At 35.6% G+C, this 18,689-nt stretch overlaps 1 protein-coding gene across 1 annotated transcript in view; it reads right to left on the reverse strand.

The window, feature by feature from the left end:
• Nucleotides 1-18,689, reverse strand: part of LOC143251578 (DNA polymerase theta-like) — a 104,084-nt gene that overhangs the window by 79,807 nt on the left and 5,588 nt on the right. The window contains exons 2-4 of the mRNA XM_076502850.1: nt 17,845-18,146; nt 12,279-12,435; nt 4,974-5,070 (exon numbers count right to left, since the gene is read on the reverse strand). Of these exons, the coding sequence (XP_076358965.1) occupies nt 4,974-5,070; nt 12,279-12,435; nt 17,845-18,146 (556 nt within the window). The remainder of the gene's footprint in view (nt 1-4,973; nt 5,071-12,278; nt 12,436-17,844; nt 18,147-18,689) is intronic.

Raw genomic sequence — 18,689 nt, forward strand, 5'->3', positions numbered from 1 at the left:
GAGGCCAGCTGAAGAATGAGATATGGAAGATGCATTTGAGTGAAGTGGGTTCAATTTCCTCGTGAGACACCATTAGTGATAAGTGTATCATTTCCATTGATAAAAGGCCATTGTAGAGCTTTGGACAGATTGAGACAAATACAAGGAAACTTTAGAAGCTAAACCTCAATGCCAAACACAAAGCTTGAGCTTGGGAATATCTGGGTATAAAATGTCAGATCAGGGTTGCCATAAACATAGATGGCCAAAAAGGAAGTGGAAGATTGGAACACTCATAAGATACACTAGAAGATGAAACCATTGTTGAGCTGGTGAATCTGGGGTTACCAACAATACTTGACAAGTAGTGGATCAAATCATAGTCAGAACTCAAGGAAACAGATCAATTAGGGAAAAAGCACAGAAGTGCAATCCCATTTACTCTTGACTGAATATATCTGTCAAAGTCTGAAAAGGAGGTAGCAGGGAACAAAACATCTGCAGCTCAGAGTTCCAATCAGTGGTGGATATGTCAGTCAGCAGAGTCTCAAAATGAAACCAAATCCACTGGAAAAACTCATTATGAAGAATCCATTCAGTCAAAAGAATTTAGTTGGGCCAAGACAGGTGATCTTCTAAGTTCATTGACCCTGGAATACAGCAAGCCAGAAGACATATATGATGAGAGTGAGATCAGTAGAGAATATCCAAAGTTCAAAAACAAAGGTCCTGAAAGCACATCCCCCCTGATGGGAAATGTAAGAGACTACTGTTGGATTGTTGGAATGATGATTTCCCCTCAATAGATTGAAGTCTTGAACCATTCATTTCTCACTGGCCAGCAAGAAATTAAAAAATATTGATGTGGAAGGAAGATTCAAATTCGATCCATATCACATGTCAATATCCATATATCCTGAGTGTCAAAAAATGCACCCCATCCCTGAAGTGAGACATCTGTGAAGAGAAGAATCTTTGATATAGGAACACTGGTGATAGTGTTGGTCTGATACAACCACCACTCATGATCTAAAATGTTGCTTGTGATTAAGGAAACTGAAAGAACCAGTGGGTTGCAGTTCATGATTCATTGGTCATACACAAACCACTAAAGGGACTATGTGTGTGCTTGTCCCACAGGAATCAGAGATTCAAGGAATGCCCACATCCCCAAAACAGAGAAAAAGATACATGAGTAAGAGCATGGCTACCAGTTCCATAGGCCGGGACCAGATGAAAATTGGTTGAGCCTGGCTTAAGAACATGTTGAAACAGGCACCCAGAGGACAATATATAGAGTTGGCAAGAGAACAAATTTTCAGCTCTGATAAGAAAGCCAGCTTTGATGGCTTCTGAAAGAAGAATCTTGATGTATTGTTCTGCCAACTGACAAACTTGTGCCAGAAGTAATCTTTCATCAATATAATGGTGTGAGCACAGGCCCATGAATGTGATAAGAAAAAGCTTGTACAACTCTCCAGAATATTTATGGTGCAGATGTTAGACCAAAGGGCAGAGCTTTGGACTGCAGAACCTGACCCTTGTGCACGAAATGTAAAGAGCAATGGGATGAATTCATTAAAGGAATGTGGAGATATGCACTGGCAACACTGAACCTAGTTATTCTCAGACCAGGTGAAAAATGCCAACAGGATAAGAAAGGACTCAATTATGAGCCTGGGAGGAGCTAAGAGTTGATTGTAACAGGAAAGATCAATGACTGGCCTCCAATATCCCATCCTTTTGCACACAACAAATAAACAGGAATGAAAGCCTGGAAGAACAGGATCGAATCTCCCTACCACCACCTTGACTAACAACTCTCTTGCAGCCCTGGAGTGTAGATTCACACTACATGGATCTGTTACTACTAGTTAGGAGGATAATGGAGATGGAGAACAACCTCAAGTACCAATGGATCTGTGGTGAAGGAATTCCAGGTGTTTAGAAAATATTGTAACTTTGTGCCCACAGACTCTATCCACATAGTGTAAGTCATTAACACCACCGGAGGTGATCTGACCAAGTTAAGGAGCTTAAAAACAGGGACATAATTTATTCCGCATACAAGTAGATCAAAGAAGAGAAGGTAGCAGGTGGGACACACTTGACTAGTAGTCAACTATGGCATCCAGCAGAATAGTCTAGAAACCAACAATGTCAAGGAAGAATGCAAATTAGTAATATCAATTTGCGATTCAAAAAACTCTGGAACACACATGAACATCAAGAAAAGAAGCCTCATGTTACTCACAGAAGGCTCTAGCAGATAGAAAATCTCCCTCCAATAAGGCATTTCAACCCAATAATTCCAAACAACCTACATACCAGGAAGTTAAAAAAAAAAAAAGAGCAGAAGCTAACAACCTTACCAAGATAGAAATCAACCTATTTGCCTTGATGTTGGGAGTGCAGATAGACTTCTGGCAAAATTTGGAAAGAAAATAAAAATTTCAAAACAGTAGCGAAGGTCAAATGAATCTGAGAAAATTGTGATAAAAATGATCACAGGCTCCAGTATTGAACCCCACATATCTAAAGAGGATCAAGTCTTTTTTGAGAATCTAAATACACTTCCTCCTTGTGGTAGCGTGTGAATCAAGGCAGAGCTATCCCATCATATATTTGAACAGTAAATCTCCCAGCATGAAAAGCAAAAACTAAGATGTCACTCTGAGATCTTTTAGCACAAAAGGAGTAGATTGCAAGACAACTGGAGAAAGCCCTAAAACCTCACAAACCCAACTGAATAACTGAAGAAATGCAGCAGGAGGTGGCTGAACCAAACTGGTCCCGTAAGTAGTCAACCTAGTAAGCAGAGGCACTGAAAAAAGAGAGTTCAAATTCTTTCCACACTGTCCTGGCTAAAGAAGCCCCTGGACCAAAAATATATCTCCAGCTCACAATGAATCAGATCACAAACAGCTTCAATTGAAAGTGACCCCTTCCTGACCTCTAAGATATGCTAGATAACAGAGGTGGAATAGAGGAGGGCTGATTAGCTTTCATGCTGGAAACAGTAACCTGTGAATCCATGCCTGAAAACAGCAATAATAATTATTAAATATCAATTACACAGAAAGTCACAAGGCAATGTGAAAATCACAAGTAAAGACATTAACTATCACAACACTTCTGCAGAGAAACCCATGTCAAACTCCTTTGTTGAGAAAAAGGTGCTTGTTTACAGTATCAGGATAGAGGGTGCATTGTTGTAGGGTAACTGAGTATGGTATAAAAGATTGGAACAAGAAAGAAAAACCAGACCAATGCTTAAATGAGCAAAGTTGAATTCTTGGCAGTTAAGCAATAGCTATAAGTGACAACAGAGGTAAGTATGTTTTGGAATTCAAAACTGTTAAACAATTTATAACCAAAAAACATAACATTTTGAAGTGTCTTCGAAGTTTATCACATAAACACAAAAACTATCACATTGTTAAAAAAATAATGGTGAATTTTAAATTGTAACTGTAATAAGAAATAAAAAAATTGAAAAGCAATTTTATTAATCAAAATAGAAATCTAGTGAACCTATACACTTTTGTCAACAAAAAACACAATTACTTAAGATATGACAATAAGTTTCTGAAGTCCAATAACTCAAAAATTCTCTAAAGCCATTCTCTACTGATGCTGATGTTGAATCTTTTATCATGTAAAAAGTTGTCCAAATGCTTGAAAAAGTGGTAGTCAGTGAGTGACAGGTCAAGGGAGTAAAGAGGATGAGGTAGTGTTTTTTGCCAAATTTGTTGAGCTTCTGGAGCATCATTTCAACAGCGTGTGGCCAAGAATTATCATGAGGAAAGGTTGTTCCTCTTCGACTGACTAATGCTGGCATTTTTTCATACAACTTTCTATGTATTTCTTCCAATTCTTGACAGTAAGCCTCTGCAGTGATATACTGGCCCTGGTTGAGCAAGTTGTAATGGATAATACTGGCTGCAGACAACTATACAGCGACCACAATCTTCTGTTGGTGTTTTGGAGTCTCATCACAGTTGGGCCATTTCACAGATCACTTTCTATTATTATAAAAAACCTACTTTCAAGAAATGGATCATTTCTGTTGCATAAAATCAGCAAAGAACACAGTTCAAGATGGCGATTTTTCTGATTTTCATTGAGTTCATGTGGAAGTCACTTTTTGAGCTTTTTCACTTTTACAATTTGCTCAAAATGGTCCGAAATTGTAGAGATACCAATACCCAATTTTTGTACCATTTCTTGAACATATTAGTGCAGGTTTCTTTCCACTAATGCTTTCAGTTGGTCATTATCAACAGCAGAAGGATGTCCTCTGCCCTCCTTATCTTCAAGCCTCACATCTCCATTTTGAAACTTTTGGAGCCAACATTGTACTCTATGTTCAGAGGTGGTTCCTTCACCCCATGCTTGATTGATATTGCAAGCTGTTTGCAATGCATTATGACCAAGTTTGAATACATTCAAAAAAATAATGCACAACTTTTTTTCCATCAATAATTGTAAGGGTCTGAAATATGGGAAATAGTTTTAGAAAAGAATAAAAGCACTAATGAATAGAAGAAAGCTTTAGTTTTTCAATGGTATATATGAAGTCATAAAAAAACAGGTTTCTTATCCCTATATATGACTAAAATTTTAATTTAAAAATCCACCATTATTTTTATACAACCTAATAGCATAATAATGTACTTCATTACCATCAGTAATTTAATGCAAAGCAATGTTTTCATCCACATAGAGAAGGTTATGGTGATTAAAAAGAACCCTCCAACCTAAAAAAGAAATTGCAGTGAGGTTGGATATACTTTAAGATTATAAATAAATAAGTGTTGATGGATACTTACAAGCCCAAAACTTACAAATTTCCATTCAAATTATTGACTATTTTCAGGAGAAATATGATCAAAGAAACTAGAACTGCAACAATTCCATTTGACCATATACCTATTGTTACCCAAAAGAGCACCAACTGACTTGTGTGCCTTTAGTCTGTCTAAAGAATTTACCTTTTGCTCACAAACAAAACTTTCGTAAGGAGCAATTCCAACAAATAGCCACGATGAGAGTCTCCAAGGAGATGTAGCTCATCTACAACTAAGATTCCTGAAAACAGAAAAACACTAAAGATTAAACATCAACTAAATTTCACTTAAACAAACACCATATTTAAGTACATTGCAAAAACTTCACATGCTTTTCTAATATTATGTGTTTTTCACCAGCTATCTAGTGTAAAGTTAGCATTTTCCTAAACTGAATATGTATTTCCAAACAGATAATTACTTCCTCTCACAAAAGGATTTCTCAATTATTAATGTCTTCTACATGAACAAGTATTTTGCTTGCCCCCAGCCTTGTAAATCCCCTTCTTTCTGCAGATGTAAATGTAAATGATCATGCAGCAACCTTCAAACAATAGGATGCAACATTACTCCTATCATTACTAATGCTCTCTCTGATAATGCACCTGTTACTCATTTCAGGATTGGCCAAAAATAATGCAACTAATACACTGGAAATGAGAAGAACAGTTGAGAAATGTGAGAGGAGGTAAGTATCTATTCAGAAATACATTTTCAGTTTAGGAAAATGTTAACTTCAAACACAGTATCTTACCTCCTCTCACAAAAAGCTAGAAACCCTCAATGAAAAGGTAGAAAGTCAGTGAGAAGATGATCTTCCTTTAGATAGCCCCTAAAGAATGATGTGAGAGACCATAACTGGGAGTTCAACCTCAACCAACACCTGGCTGTATCTTGAATTGTACATCAGGTCCAAAATAGGAAGAGGATCCTTTACCTTTCATCTCAAAAACAGGTACTGAGAAGGAAGACTAGTTCCATATCAATGACCCATCTCCACAAGTATTCTATTCAGACACAACTAGACCCATTAGGAACTGACATTCAACAGACAATAGAAAGATGAAGAGGAGCTTTAATGTGTGGTGTTTCTCAAGTCCGAAAAATTGAGAATTTATCATTCATTCTGCAGTTGGAGAAGAGTATCAGCCAAACATAGGTAAGAACTTATGTGACTGTAAACCTACATCTGATGAATGGTAGGTAAGAGGAATATCTCAGCCAGAGGGGCAAACTGCAATAAAAAGATATATAGCTGAGTGCTACAACCAACTGGAACTGTACATCAGATCTAGAGAAGGAAAGATGTCAACCTACTGACACCAGCAGAATGCCACCACCCTACCATCAACTGAGTGGAATGTTGCTTCACTCAGGAGGATTGGTCCCTAAGGTCCACCATCCCAGTGGTTAGAAAGTGGTAAGTGGCAAGAACTCACATACTCCACTAGAAGAGAGAGGAAAACAAGTGCACTGGAGAATATAGAGGCTTGCAGCACTGGAGACAGTGCAATGGGTAACCTCAATACCCTATCTGAAAAACCAAAGCTACCACACTGATGGAGTGATTGACCAACATCTGGTATCATCTGGCATTATACATCAAGTCTGTGGTAGAAAGAGACTCAACAGTGACAAAGCATCAGAGATGGACAGTAATTATGAAGTCCATAAGTGTACAGTCCAAAATAAGCATATTTAGGAAGCAAGAGACCAGGAGATACATATGCAAATTAGTCCTATGGAACATCCCATCTCAATGGTGTGCATAAAATGAATCTGTAGTATGTCATAAGTAAGAATTATCAACATTGATGACAATAACATGGAGTCAAACAACCAACACCTAGCAGGTCTGCAGTAGAATGCAACTTGATTTTATAGCCAGCTGCCATATGCACAGAATGTACATTTGTCACAGAGCAGGATCCATAACTCTTGAGCAAGAGGCCACTGTAAATGGAACGAAAAATGAGTACTTACCAATCACAAATAACAGATCTGAGTGAAATGGTGACTGGTGGTAAGCATAAATAGCCATAAGATGGAGGTAGTGAGACATAAAGGTATGTGGGGTATTCAATATACCACTGCTGATGATGTCCTCCAAAAAAAAACAGAAATGAGCAGTCATGGACATGGTCAGGTGATGGATTTGATAAGATAAACTCAAAAAAAGGAGACAATTGTCCTGAAAAAGAGAAGAATATGTCAGGCAGTTGACCTGGCAAATCCAACTCCTAAAGGTATGGGAAAGATCACATAAAATGGCAGGGTTCTGGGGAATAAATAAATGTATGCAGAAACCACAGAAAAGTTCAGTGCATGTCAGATATCTTCATCTGACTGGACATAAGAGACAATCTAGATCCAACTGGTCATAAAGATAGGTGATGGAGGGGAGGAAATATAGACAGCAGAAATCTTGGATAGAAAAAAAGTCAATTGCAAAAACATCAGAACAACAAACACACACCAACAACAAGAGAAATAGTGACTTCACGGACAGGTGATATAATGAACAAGATGATAAAGGTTCAAACAGAGAACAAGTAAGAGTGTCAATGGCAAAACTGAAGTTCCAATCAGAAAGTGTAGCAGAGTAGGGAGGATGAGCAATGGAAAAGGAATTAAATAACACAGAAAGGAAAGGAGGCTGGAATACTGATGCAAATACAGTAAACTGAAAAGTGGTAGACAAGTAGTAGCTTTTCCATCAACAATAGTCCACTGTGACAAAGATAAGTGAAAAAGTATGACAAATGAGGAATGGTACAACAAAAACTACAGTAACACCAATGAAGATACCAAAAGCAGTATGTAGTCCCTTTATGCTGATAAACCACTGAGGATTTGCAAATGGGAAATAAAATCAAGGAGACAACAGGCTTGGAAAGACTAGAATTTCTGATGAGGGAGTGAACAAAAGCAACTTGTGAAGATGGAGTGCAGATAGAGAAGGATGACACACATTGGAGAGGGTCTGATTATGAAGTGCATGAGACAAAGAGGGAGAGATGGGTGATGACACCAACAGCTATTGCAGAAGCAAAAACCATATCTTAACTGGCCAATATGGTGTCACAAACAGAATGTGACTAATAGTCGTCTTCACTAAGAAAAGGACTCGGGAGAGGCCGAATTGGAGAACAAACATAGATGTAACTGTTCATTTAATTCTGGCTAAGAACATCCACCACATTTGCCTGCAGATGAGAAATAGGCAACCAAAAATGCAGAAGTTTGATGTTGAGAAGAGATGCAAAGACATTTAAATTGGGAATACCTCATACTGCACAACTCTAAAATTCAAAAACCATCAAAATGCAAAGACCACTGTATCAGTAGAATTGTGTCGGGTCAGAAAACAAATTCTCCACTAGATTTATGGCTCCTGGAATATGATATGCAAGCAATGTAATATGGTGGATGTGAGCCCCATACAGGAGATCTTATAACTGAAAACAAAAGTCCCTCAACTGGGTACTTCTTTTCCTGAATGCACTACCATCAGTTGTCTTCAAAGAGACAGCAAGGAGTGAAAAAACAGCCCGCTAAACAGCAAGAAACTCCAAGATCTGAAAATAGAGAGTAGATTCTAAAAAAGACTACCTTCCCACACCTCCATATGATTGAGGTATGCTCACAAGCCAGAAAAGGAAACATTGGTAGTAAGGTGACAATCCAGATAAAACTTAGAAAGAGGAACCCCAGTGGTAGTACTGGGCCAATCTATCCATCAGGCAAAGTCCATAAGTAATGGAAAGGGAAAGGTACAAGGAGCCTCCAAAAAATATCAAACAAAGCACTATTGGTCAATTGAAGCCAACTGTTGATGACGCATGTAGGCATAACCAAGAGAAGTGAGTACTTCAAGAGAGCCCCATGTCTCCAAATGAGGTAGAACCTCTCATGCAGAAGGAGAAGATGAGGGAGAGACCTTGTAAACTAATCATTCCTAAATCTCAGAAGCAAAGTGGAAAAGGATGGACTCAACTGAAAAATGAATTGAAAAACACCCAAATAAAAAAGAAATTGGATAGGTATGAGGAACAAATTCTCCAATTAATGAGCCAATTGACCTGAGCAGCTTCCCAAAGAAAAAACCATGTATGGACTGCAGTGCTGGCCTGCAAGGACGCCATCAGTAGCCAGTTTCCAATGTAATAAATGAAACAAAGGCCCCAAGGATGAGGTAGCTGAGTGAATGATCAATCAACATGGCAAAACACATAAGGGACAGAGGTTATATCAAACTGAAGGACCTGAAATAGAAAAATATATTTTAAATAAACAATTTGAAGGAAATTATGGAGTCCTTGGGAGATAGAAATAAGAAAATAAACATTAGACACATCAACTTTCATCACCCAGAGTGAAAACCCAATGCAGAATTAAGTGCAACTTCCTGGGGAACTTGGAAACAAGGAAGTAATTCAAAAAGGACCAACTGATTACTAAGCATCAGACTCCCATCTTTTGGGAAGAAATAAATGGACAAGAATAAACCACCGAATGAAAAGAATCTCTTTATATGATAGAATCCTTTTGAAAGAAATCATGAACTGCCTCCAACAAATGCTGGCATAAAACAGAATCCCACATAATGCATAAGGAAATACAATGGTGAGGCAGAAAATGGAGTACCAGACTTCAGGGAACTACCTTCAAAACCCATAGACTGACCATAAAAGTTATCCATACATGGGAGAAGTGAAATAACTTGGCCCCCCACCAGGGACTGACAATGAGGTAGAAGGAAGTGTGTATGACACTGATAAAAGAACAGGTGGTTTAGACAAACAAGATGCTAAAGAAAAAATGGAATGATGTAAATGGCTGATTTAACCCTGGACTCCAAAATGTTAGAAAGATGAGAAAACCAAGGCATTGTGGCCCAAAACCCCACAAAGAAATAAGAATTTCCAAATGTTGCAAGTCTAAACAGTGGCTACTTGACAAAATGAAATGAAAAGTGATTGAGAAGTATAATCAGGTGCAGAAAATTCAAATTCTCATCCTTCCTGTCAGACAACAGATGCAAGAAAGACAGGATACTCCTCATGTGATGGTGAGCATTGAATAAAATGAGACAAATCTCTAGGAATCATAGGATTCACCTCATCAGCCAACGACCGTGAGCCCAACCCTGAAGACATGATTAGTAATCCCACCTGAGCAGAAACAGTAGCAGCAGTTCAACTGTTTGAAACTGTGAGATTATAGTTTCAAAATATAAACTCAAACTAAACAAAACAAAATAACAAGAGGCAAAAGTGTTCTAGAAAACAATTGCACTAAAATTAATGATTTCCAAATTTGCAAGCAAGAACAAACATCTCTCAATAGTAAGACTGCCAATCAAGAAGTGATTAACAGGTACGTTATTAGAGAGGGCACTAGTTACAATATGAGTTTTGTCACATTTCTGTTAGTGAAAGGTTGCTGCATGATCATTTACGTGTAGGAATCCAGAAAGCCTTTGGAATTACAAGGATATACATGCTGAAACAATAAATTAAACCTACTTTTGGTAATTTTTTAAAATACATTTGAGTTACTACTAGAAACTTAATTCTAAAATCATAAAAAGTATTTTAGATTTTTTAAGTGCAAAGTCATAATAAATTTTAATTACAGTACACAGTATACAAACAAATTAGAAATATGGAAATACTGAATAAGCCCAAAAAGTCTAAGTTACTTTCTTGTAGTTTGAATCTATCAATGGTTAATGGTTGATAAACCTTCTTAAAACTTTAGTGCTGAGAAAATATACTGCCAGCTATAAGCAATTCCTTCAGTATCATAAAACATTATTAACAAAGTCCACTTGCTGTTTACATTCTTCTCTCTATGACATATTTTTACTTGCATCCATTATAATTTATATGATTTCATAAAAACAAACCAGTAGGTTTCATAACATAGTAAAATATTGCCTTTTTCTTATATTATTAAACCAAATCTCAAGCTGATAATACAAGTATCAAGTGAAATCATGAAGAACAGTTCACTCCATTGGTACATAGTATTATAATATTAATAACACTGACATATTTAACAATCTTATTGTGTTCATCTTCATATACTCTTCAAAAAAAACAAACACAAAAGGGATATTTTTGTTATTTTAAAGAGAAATATATGTAATAACGTTACAAGCTCAGAGTATGTGATGTTACACGTGTTAAGGCACTAATTGTCAGACCAAAATGACAATAAAAGTTGTGCACATTGAAAACGGAGAAAAACATCAGAATTTTCGCCAAAACGCATTCGTGTTCAATAAATTTGTTTGAGAGATCTGCATGTTCTGCAAGTGCAACATATGCAAAATCCCTATAAAAGTGACGGGTTCTCAATTTCCATAGCTCAGTGTTAAGCCACCGATACGCAATACAGTTACACCAAGACTGACTGAAGCACAACGCAACAATGCCATTGGTCGCTTGGAAGCAAGCGAATCTCGATCAGATGTTGCCAGAGCTGTGAATGTCCACCCAAGCACCATCACAAGGCTATGGAATTGTCACCAACAACATGGATCGACTTGTGACCATCCACGATCTGGCAGACCTCGTGTGACCACGCCCGCACAAGATTGCTACATCCGGTTACGTCACCTTTGGGATAGGAACAACACTGCAATGTCTACTGCCTCAACCATACCAGGGCTGCGTAGGAGATCCAATCAGACCATACGCAACTGTTGACGAGATTCTTAGGCCCCATGTGTAGCCCATCATGGTGAACGTCAACGACGTTTTTCAACATGACAATGCCCCGTCCTCACACAGCCCGACTCACCACTGTCTTCTTGAGACACCACAACATCAACGTTCTTCCCTGGCCCTCCAGATCACCAGATTTAAACCCCATCGAACATCTTTGGGACGAGTTGGACCGACGTCTGCGACGGCGACAACCTCAACCGCAGACTCTACCTCAGCTTGCAGCAGCTTTGCAGGCTGAGTGGACAGCCATTCCACAGGATGTGATTCGTCATCTCATCGGTTCCACGGGCAGGAGATGCCAAGCAGTTATTGATGCTAACGGGGGGCATACTCATTATTGACGCTGAGTGACGTTAAACGTCAACTAGTGAGCGTGGACTTCGCCTTTGCAGACTTTGGATGTTCAGCAGTGAATGTACAAAGTTTCACACATGTCATACAGAACTACCCAGAATAAACTTGTTAACAATATGTCTCAAATTTTGCCTTTTGCATTCCTTTTTTTGAAGAGTATATATGATTCTGTCAGTACCAATGATAAAAATAAATACGTTTTTTTTGCAATTTTTATACTCCTTTCTTTGTAACTTTCATTCAGATGCTATCCACACTGTATGAACTCGTATTTTATCTATTTAACCAATACTCAATCACTGAAGTTTACTCAAAACAAATATTCTACTGCAATTGAAACAGACATATTTTTACGTACCTAGCTGATCAAGTTTTCCCTCTTCAATTAGCCGATTAACCAGACTGTTGGCTTTTTCAATGGTGCAAACTGCTATATCAATGCTCTTAAATCCACCTGGTGGGTCATGGTTTCCCATATAGCCATCAACCCTAACTCCTTCTTCCTGAAACATACTCTGAGAGAGTAGATTAATATAATGTTATACATACTGAAATATAATATACAAAAAAAATATCTATTCACTTTTAGTATTGTACAATACACATTTATGTATGATCTAATTAAATAAGTAGGAGCAAATACATTTATATGCTTAACTTCAAAGTAACATAGTTATGGAATAAATAAAGTAGAGATTCTGCCTACTAACAAGAACATAAATTTGCCTCACTTTTTTTCTAATACAGGAAATATTTATTTTAAAATTGAAATTCTTTGATAGGAATTCAACTTCAAACCTCCAAATATATGTAAAATAAAACTGATATTGGAATTTTAAATCTCAATAAGAAATAGATAACTATCTTTTAAATTTTTGTGAAAGAAAGACTGGCTTATTTAGCATTTATGTCTCAAAAACTCAGCTAGTCTTAAAAGATATTTACAGGGCAGAAAATACAAATTGGTCATAAACCAAATACCTTTTTCCTTGTGACTAGACATTTCTATATATGTTCAGTGATCTTGACTTGACAAATACTTATATGGCTAGATAAGAATCACCCATATTGTTTTAATAATTTACTAAAAATTTATAATGCTTGAACAGTCATTTAAGAATAAAAACAACTTTCCAAGATGCATGTGATACACACATTATACTTAACTATCAATAATAAATAAGAATTTGACATACATACTGCATTGGCTTAGAGAAAAGTTAATGCCCAATGCAGTGTTGGAAATTCTAACACATACATTGCTGTCAGTGCAAAAAGATTAGTTGTTACCATTATTTCTTAAAAAAAAAAACCTATCTCAATAAGTATATCTGCATAATCCATAGAAAAAACATTTTTCCAACATGATATGCATTGAGAAGAGATTCATTAGAGATGTAGTGGTGTTAGGTATGCATGCTTAATTGTATTATATGTATGACTTATTTATAATACATGGCTGAAATGTTCAGCTGTATACTTAGGAGTAATCATTTTTGCTTATTCTAAACAGTCACTGCTTGATTTATATCATTCATCCATTTTAAGTAAACTAAAACATTTTACAGTTAAAACATTACACCTACATGCAGCAGAAATCTTTGTTCATACAGTACTTTAAAGGCAATAAATTCTCCATACATTGTATATATGTATTACATTCCTGGTTGCAAAAAAATATATACATGTATACTACCTAACTGCCCACCATATGACAGAAAATGCTTAAGCATTATTCTTCTGAAAATTAATTCTAAATAAATAGAAGACTTTAAAGAAAGAGCCATTTCGTCAACACCAATAAAACCAAGTTTCTACAGACATTACGTCGACAACACCTTCGTTATTTGGCCCCATGGTCATGAAAACTTACCAGCCTTCTTAGAACATCTCAATTCCATAAACAAAAGAATAATTCCATAAACAAAAAAATCCATTTCACTATGGAAATAGAGGAATAAAACAGTCTATCATTTGTTGACATACTCATCAGTAAACAAGCAAGACAAATAACAACTGCATACAGAAAACCCACCCACACAGACAGATAAATACACTTCCAGTTCTATCATCCAACCTCGATAAAATGTGGTATAATCCAATGCCTAAACAAGAGAGCAGAAAACATTTGCAATAAGAAATCCATTGAAGCAGAACACCAAAAGAACATAGAGAGTTTTAAACAGAATGATTATACCTCCTGCTTCATCAAAACCTCCTTGAAGAAGACCATGACAGAAAGAAAAAATCAGAAATTCACCACCACTACCACCATTTACCTACCATACCTACAACATTTCAGTGAAAAACTCAAACACATAGCCAAAAATTTCATCAAAGAAGTCTGGTGGAGATCCTACAATACCTTAAGGTCCATTCTGGTAAAAAACAAACAGCGACCTACCAAAGAAAATATCAAAAATGTCATCTGTGAAATTCTGTGTTCCCGCAACGATACATACATTGGAGAAACAGGAAGAAAACTCACAACTAGAATAAAAGAACATAAAGTTAGTACAAGACTCATGAAAACACAAAATTCAGCCATTGCAAAGCATGCCACGTCAACTGGACACAGAATAAACTGGGAGAAAAAACTAGAATCATCAACACAGACAAATTCTGGAAGACAATAAAAATCAACGAATCATTTTATATTAACACTATTAAACCTTCACTTAACAGAGATTCCAGATTGCAAGTGAGTAACCTGTGGCTGCCATTGGTTGAATCTGCAGGAAAACTCTCCTACAACCAGAAACAGTGAAAATCCAACCAATCACAACACTCTCTCCACAATCCACTAGGACACTATAAAAGACCATCAGCACCTACACACACACTGTCTTTCAACTTTAACCAAATCTACATCCAGCTATCTTCAAGAAAGTGTGGGCCAAACTTCTCATCTGACTCTTCACTCGCATTCTGACTCGCTGACCCTTTTTCGCAGCTTCGGCCATCACTTCTCAAAGACACAACAAATCTGTTAACATAAAGTAATTTGCTACCACCACTCTAGTTTAGAAAATAAGTGTTACTCTAATTCAGTAAACAAGTTCCAAATTATGTGCTTAATTAACTCCAGCCACATGTGGGGTGAAGAGAAACAAAATATTTCTGACTGCCCCGGGTTATTTTTCGTTCCCCGAAGGGAAAGAAATAATAATTTAACCCAAATACCTACCAAGAAATACACACACACTGACTTGAAGATGAAAGGAGGAAGACTTTCGAAATGTTGTCCTCTACACTTGTGTCTCCACAACAGGCAGTTGCCATCCATTCTACGAAGTTTCATAATGAATACTCTGCTTAAACAATCTATCAAAGAATACTTTATGAACATTTTCTAAAAATTAATTATATTGTAGTAACAATATATATAGGGAGAATGTACATTTCTTTTATAGTATTTCATAAAAACAACATATTTTATGTGTATTTGTCTCCTGTAAGTTGTCCTTGATTATAATTTTGAATTGTGTATATTTTTATGTCATGTTTAAATCTTGCTTTTGATGAAGTCTTACAGATTGAAACGTGAAAAGATGGTTCTCGAATAAATACTCCTACATCAGCAAATGTCTTACTCTGCGATTTATTAATTGTGATGGTAAAGGCAATGAATGTTATTGAAAAGGGCAAAAGCTTTAAAATTGCTAATAAGTTTTGTCTAAATATTCAAAAATCTCTCAACAAAGGTCAAATTCATCAATAATAATGCACTGCAGCACCATATTTTGCAATGAAATATATCATTTACTACTTATTTAAATTACTCATATTTGTATTTTTTTAAATATTTATATAGCTTGTAAATATTATAATAAAAAAGATATAAAAAAACAATTATTAATATGCAATCCAAACTAAAATTTGAGCTTGAGACTTTCACATGATAGTTGAGCATTATAACCACCGTGACACCCAAGCTCTGTAATCAAATATTAGGAAAATTCAAATCCCCAATGTAAAGTATTAAGTTACTCTGTTTTTACAAATATTGTAATATCTTTCTCTAAACATGATCAGTTAATAATTAAAATATTACAAATTCCCACCCATCTGGAATTTGAACTAGATGCAAACCACCAAGCCAATTTTAATGTTACCAACAGAGTTGAATGTTACTGACAAAGGGAGCATTATGAACAGAGAATTGATTTTACGCACGTACGCACACACATATAGACTGCTACAGCCATGCACTTTATACCACATGTCAATTGCAGCAAATAATATAGTAAAAATATAAAAATATTCCCAATTAGCATGCATCATTTTTATAAACAGCACAAATATAATGATGAAATAATAATACAGTTATCATCAGTGAAAATATGTTTTAACTAATTATATATTAAATCATAAATAACGTAAAACACACACAAAAAGCTGCCCTCTGAAAGAAATCACACCTTATTTACTTCTGATGTGTGTGTATTAGCTATAAATAATACTGGTGAAAAGTGGCACATGTTTAACAGTTTGAGGCAGCTCTACAACTGGCATCAGAAATGATGCCTTGAAACACTCAACAAGCAACTTGCTAGTTAACGACTTTTTTGCTCTCCAGATTTGAACTCTGAAATTTTTTTCAAGATAATGTGACTTACTAGTTGTTGGAGTAAAGTTTTGTGATGGTATTTACATTAAAGCAAATACATCATGTGCACTATATGACCAAGCTAAATCTAATTAAAAAATTACTTAATACCATAAAATGGTTTTAAGTTATTACTACAAGTACACATTTCATCAGGATGAGCTGGTTCATCACAGATAAAACATAAACAATTTATTAAGTAGAGGCAGCATATTTTTTGACAGACCTGAAGTTAATTGATAAGAGTTGTATTTTAAAATCTATCAAACAAAACTTGAGAAAAATAGCCTGTTTTCAACAATATTACATTTAATAAATATAATATTAAAAACAATATGTTATTTTTTTTCAAGTTCTGTGTTAGAAGTGCTTTCTTACTTCACTTTCACCTTGTAAAACATGTTAACACACTGTATACTACTTGAATAAAAGCAAAGTGTAGTTCTGTAGCCCAGAAATGAGTAAAACACACACACACATATATATAATTAAAAATAATTAATAAATGTCTTGAATTTTGAGAGTAATAATGGTTAAAAAAGATTTATTTTCAGTTGAGTGTGTGCAATTGTTTAAATTGGTGGAATTGAAAATGGCATTAGTTCTTGATGTTTAATATTTCATTGCAGTTCATATAATTATGCACAATTTAAATTAATATATTTCTACATCAACATCAAAGTTTCTTTTATAAATACATTATAATCTATACTACAAATATCACTGTAAAGCTACATGATATACAAGTATGAAAATAAAACACAATAAGTAGTAAAGATGGTGTTTTTGTGATATTACAGTTGCCTTCTAACACTTTAAACAAAGTATTGAATAATTAATTCTTTTTACTTGCTGAAATTTGTCACAAAGCTATTCAGAGACAACCTCCACTCTCCACCCCTAATATTTAGAAGTGACAGGTTAAAGGAAAGGCAACTAGCCAAAGCTATCCACTGCCACTTTGAGACCACTCTAATCCAATAGTGGAATTTGGCTGTAACCCTTATAACGTACACACACCCACTAAGTATAGAGCACAATTTTCTTTGGCACTAACAGATAGCAAATTCAAGTACCTCAGATACACAATATGGCACTGTAATTACTGGACTGAACTTGGCACAAATAATTAAGAAAACATTAGAATATGGTGTAGATAAACTAAAATAAATAATATTTTTATAATATATTGGACCATTAATTTTCTGTATTCAACTTGACACTTATGACCTGTTCCTCTGACTTCTTTTCTGGAAAATAAATTATGCTTTAATGAATATGGAAAGACACATATTTATAAATACTTATCACTTACCTGAAAGTAAAACATCTTCTCTCTAGCTACAGAGACAAATGGCAAGATCATTATTGCTTTTTTCTTGCTTTCCAAGACTTTTTTCAACATGAGAATCTCTGCTACTAAAGTCTTGCCTGCACTTGTGGGGGCTGAGTACACTAAGTTCCCACCATGCAACACCTCCCCTTGTAGAAGGCATTCTACTTGCCATGGAAACATGGTATCAATCCCTTTCTGTTGATAAGCTTTCATAATGCTGTCTGGTAAGCCCCAGGAAGACATCTGGCACTTGTCAGTACTGAACACAGATAACTGAACACCTATAAGCAAACACATAATAAATCATATTTATTGTACTTATAGTATGCTATATACCAATGAAAAATTATTTATTTAGATAATACCTAAGTATATTTCCTTCATTTAATATTATATAAAACACAACTGTCATAACAGCAACTAAAGAGGTCATTCACTAAGAAATGTTCCTAAGAACAGAAGGGTGATAAGCATCTTAAGTAATTTTTTTTAAAGGACTGAAAAAAGTGCTCCATGACACACCAGACCAAAGGTAAGGTAAGTTACAAATAGAGACCTGTCACATATTATATGTTCAGAATACATACAAACAAGCTCAAACAAAGGGATGAAACTCACTGAAATTTCTAGGATGAAGAAACACCAAAAGTACAGGATATATACCACACATTTTTTGGTTTGGCAAAAAAAACATTGATAATTTTTAAATTAATGTATACTGGTATAATAACTTATGCATAACCAGGTAAGTGATACAACTGAAAAGACGTATGTTATTTAAACCTAAGTTTTATTTCAATATTAATCAAATATCACTGGCCCCT

The sequence above is a fragment of the Tachypleus tridentatus genome, chromosome 6, assembly GCF_004210375.1.
Source record: "Tachypleus tridentatus isolate NWPU-2018 chromosome 6, ASM421037v1, whole genome shotgun sequence".
Lineage (NCBI taxonomy): Eukaryota > Metazoa > Arthropoda > Merostomata > Xiphosura > Limulidae > Tachypleus > Tachypleus tridentatus.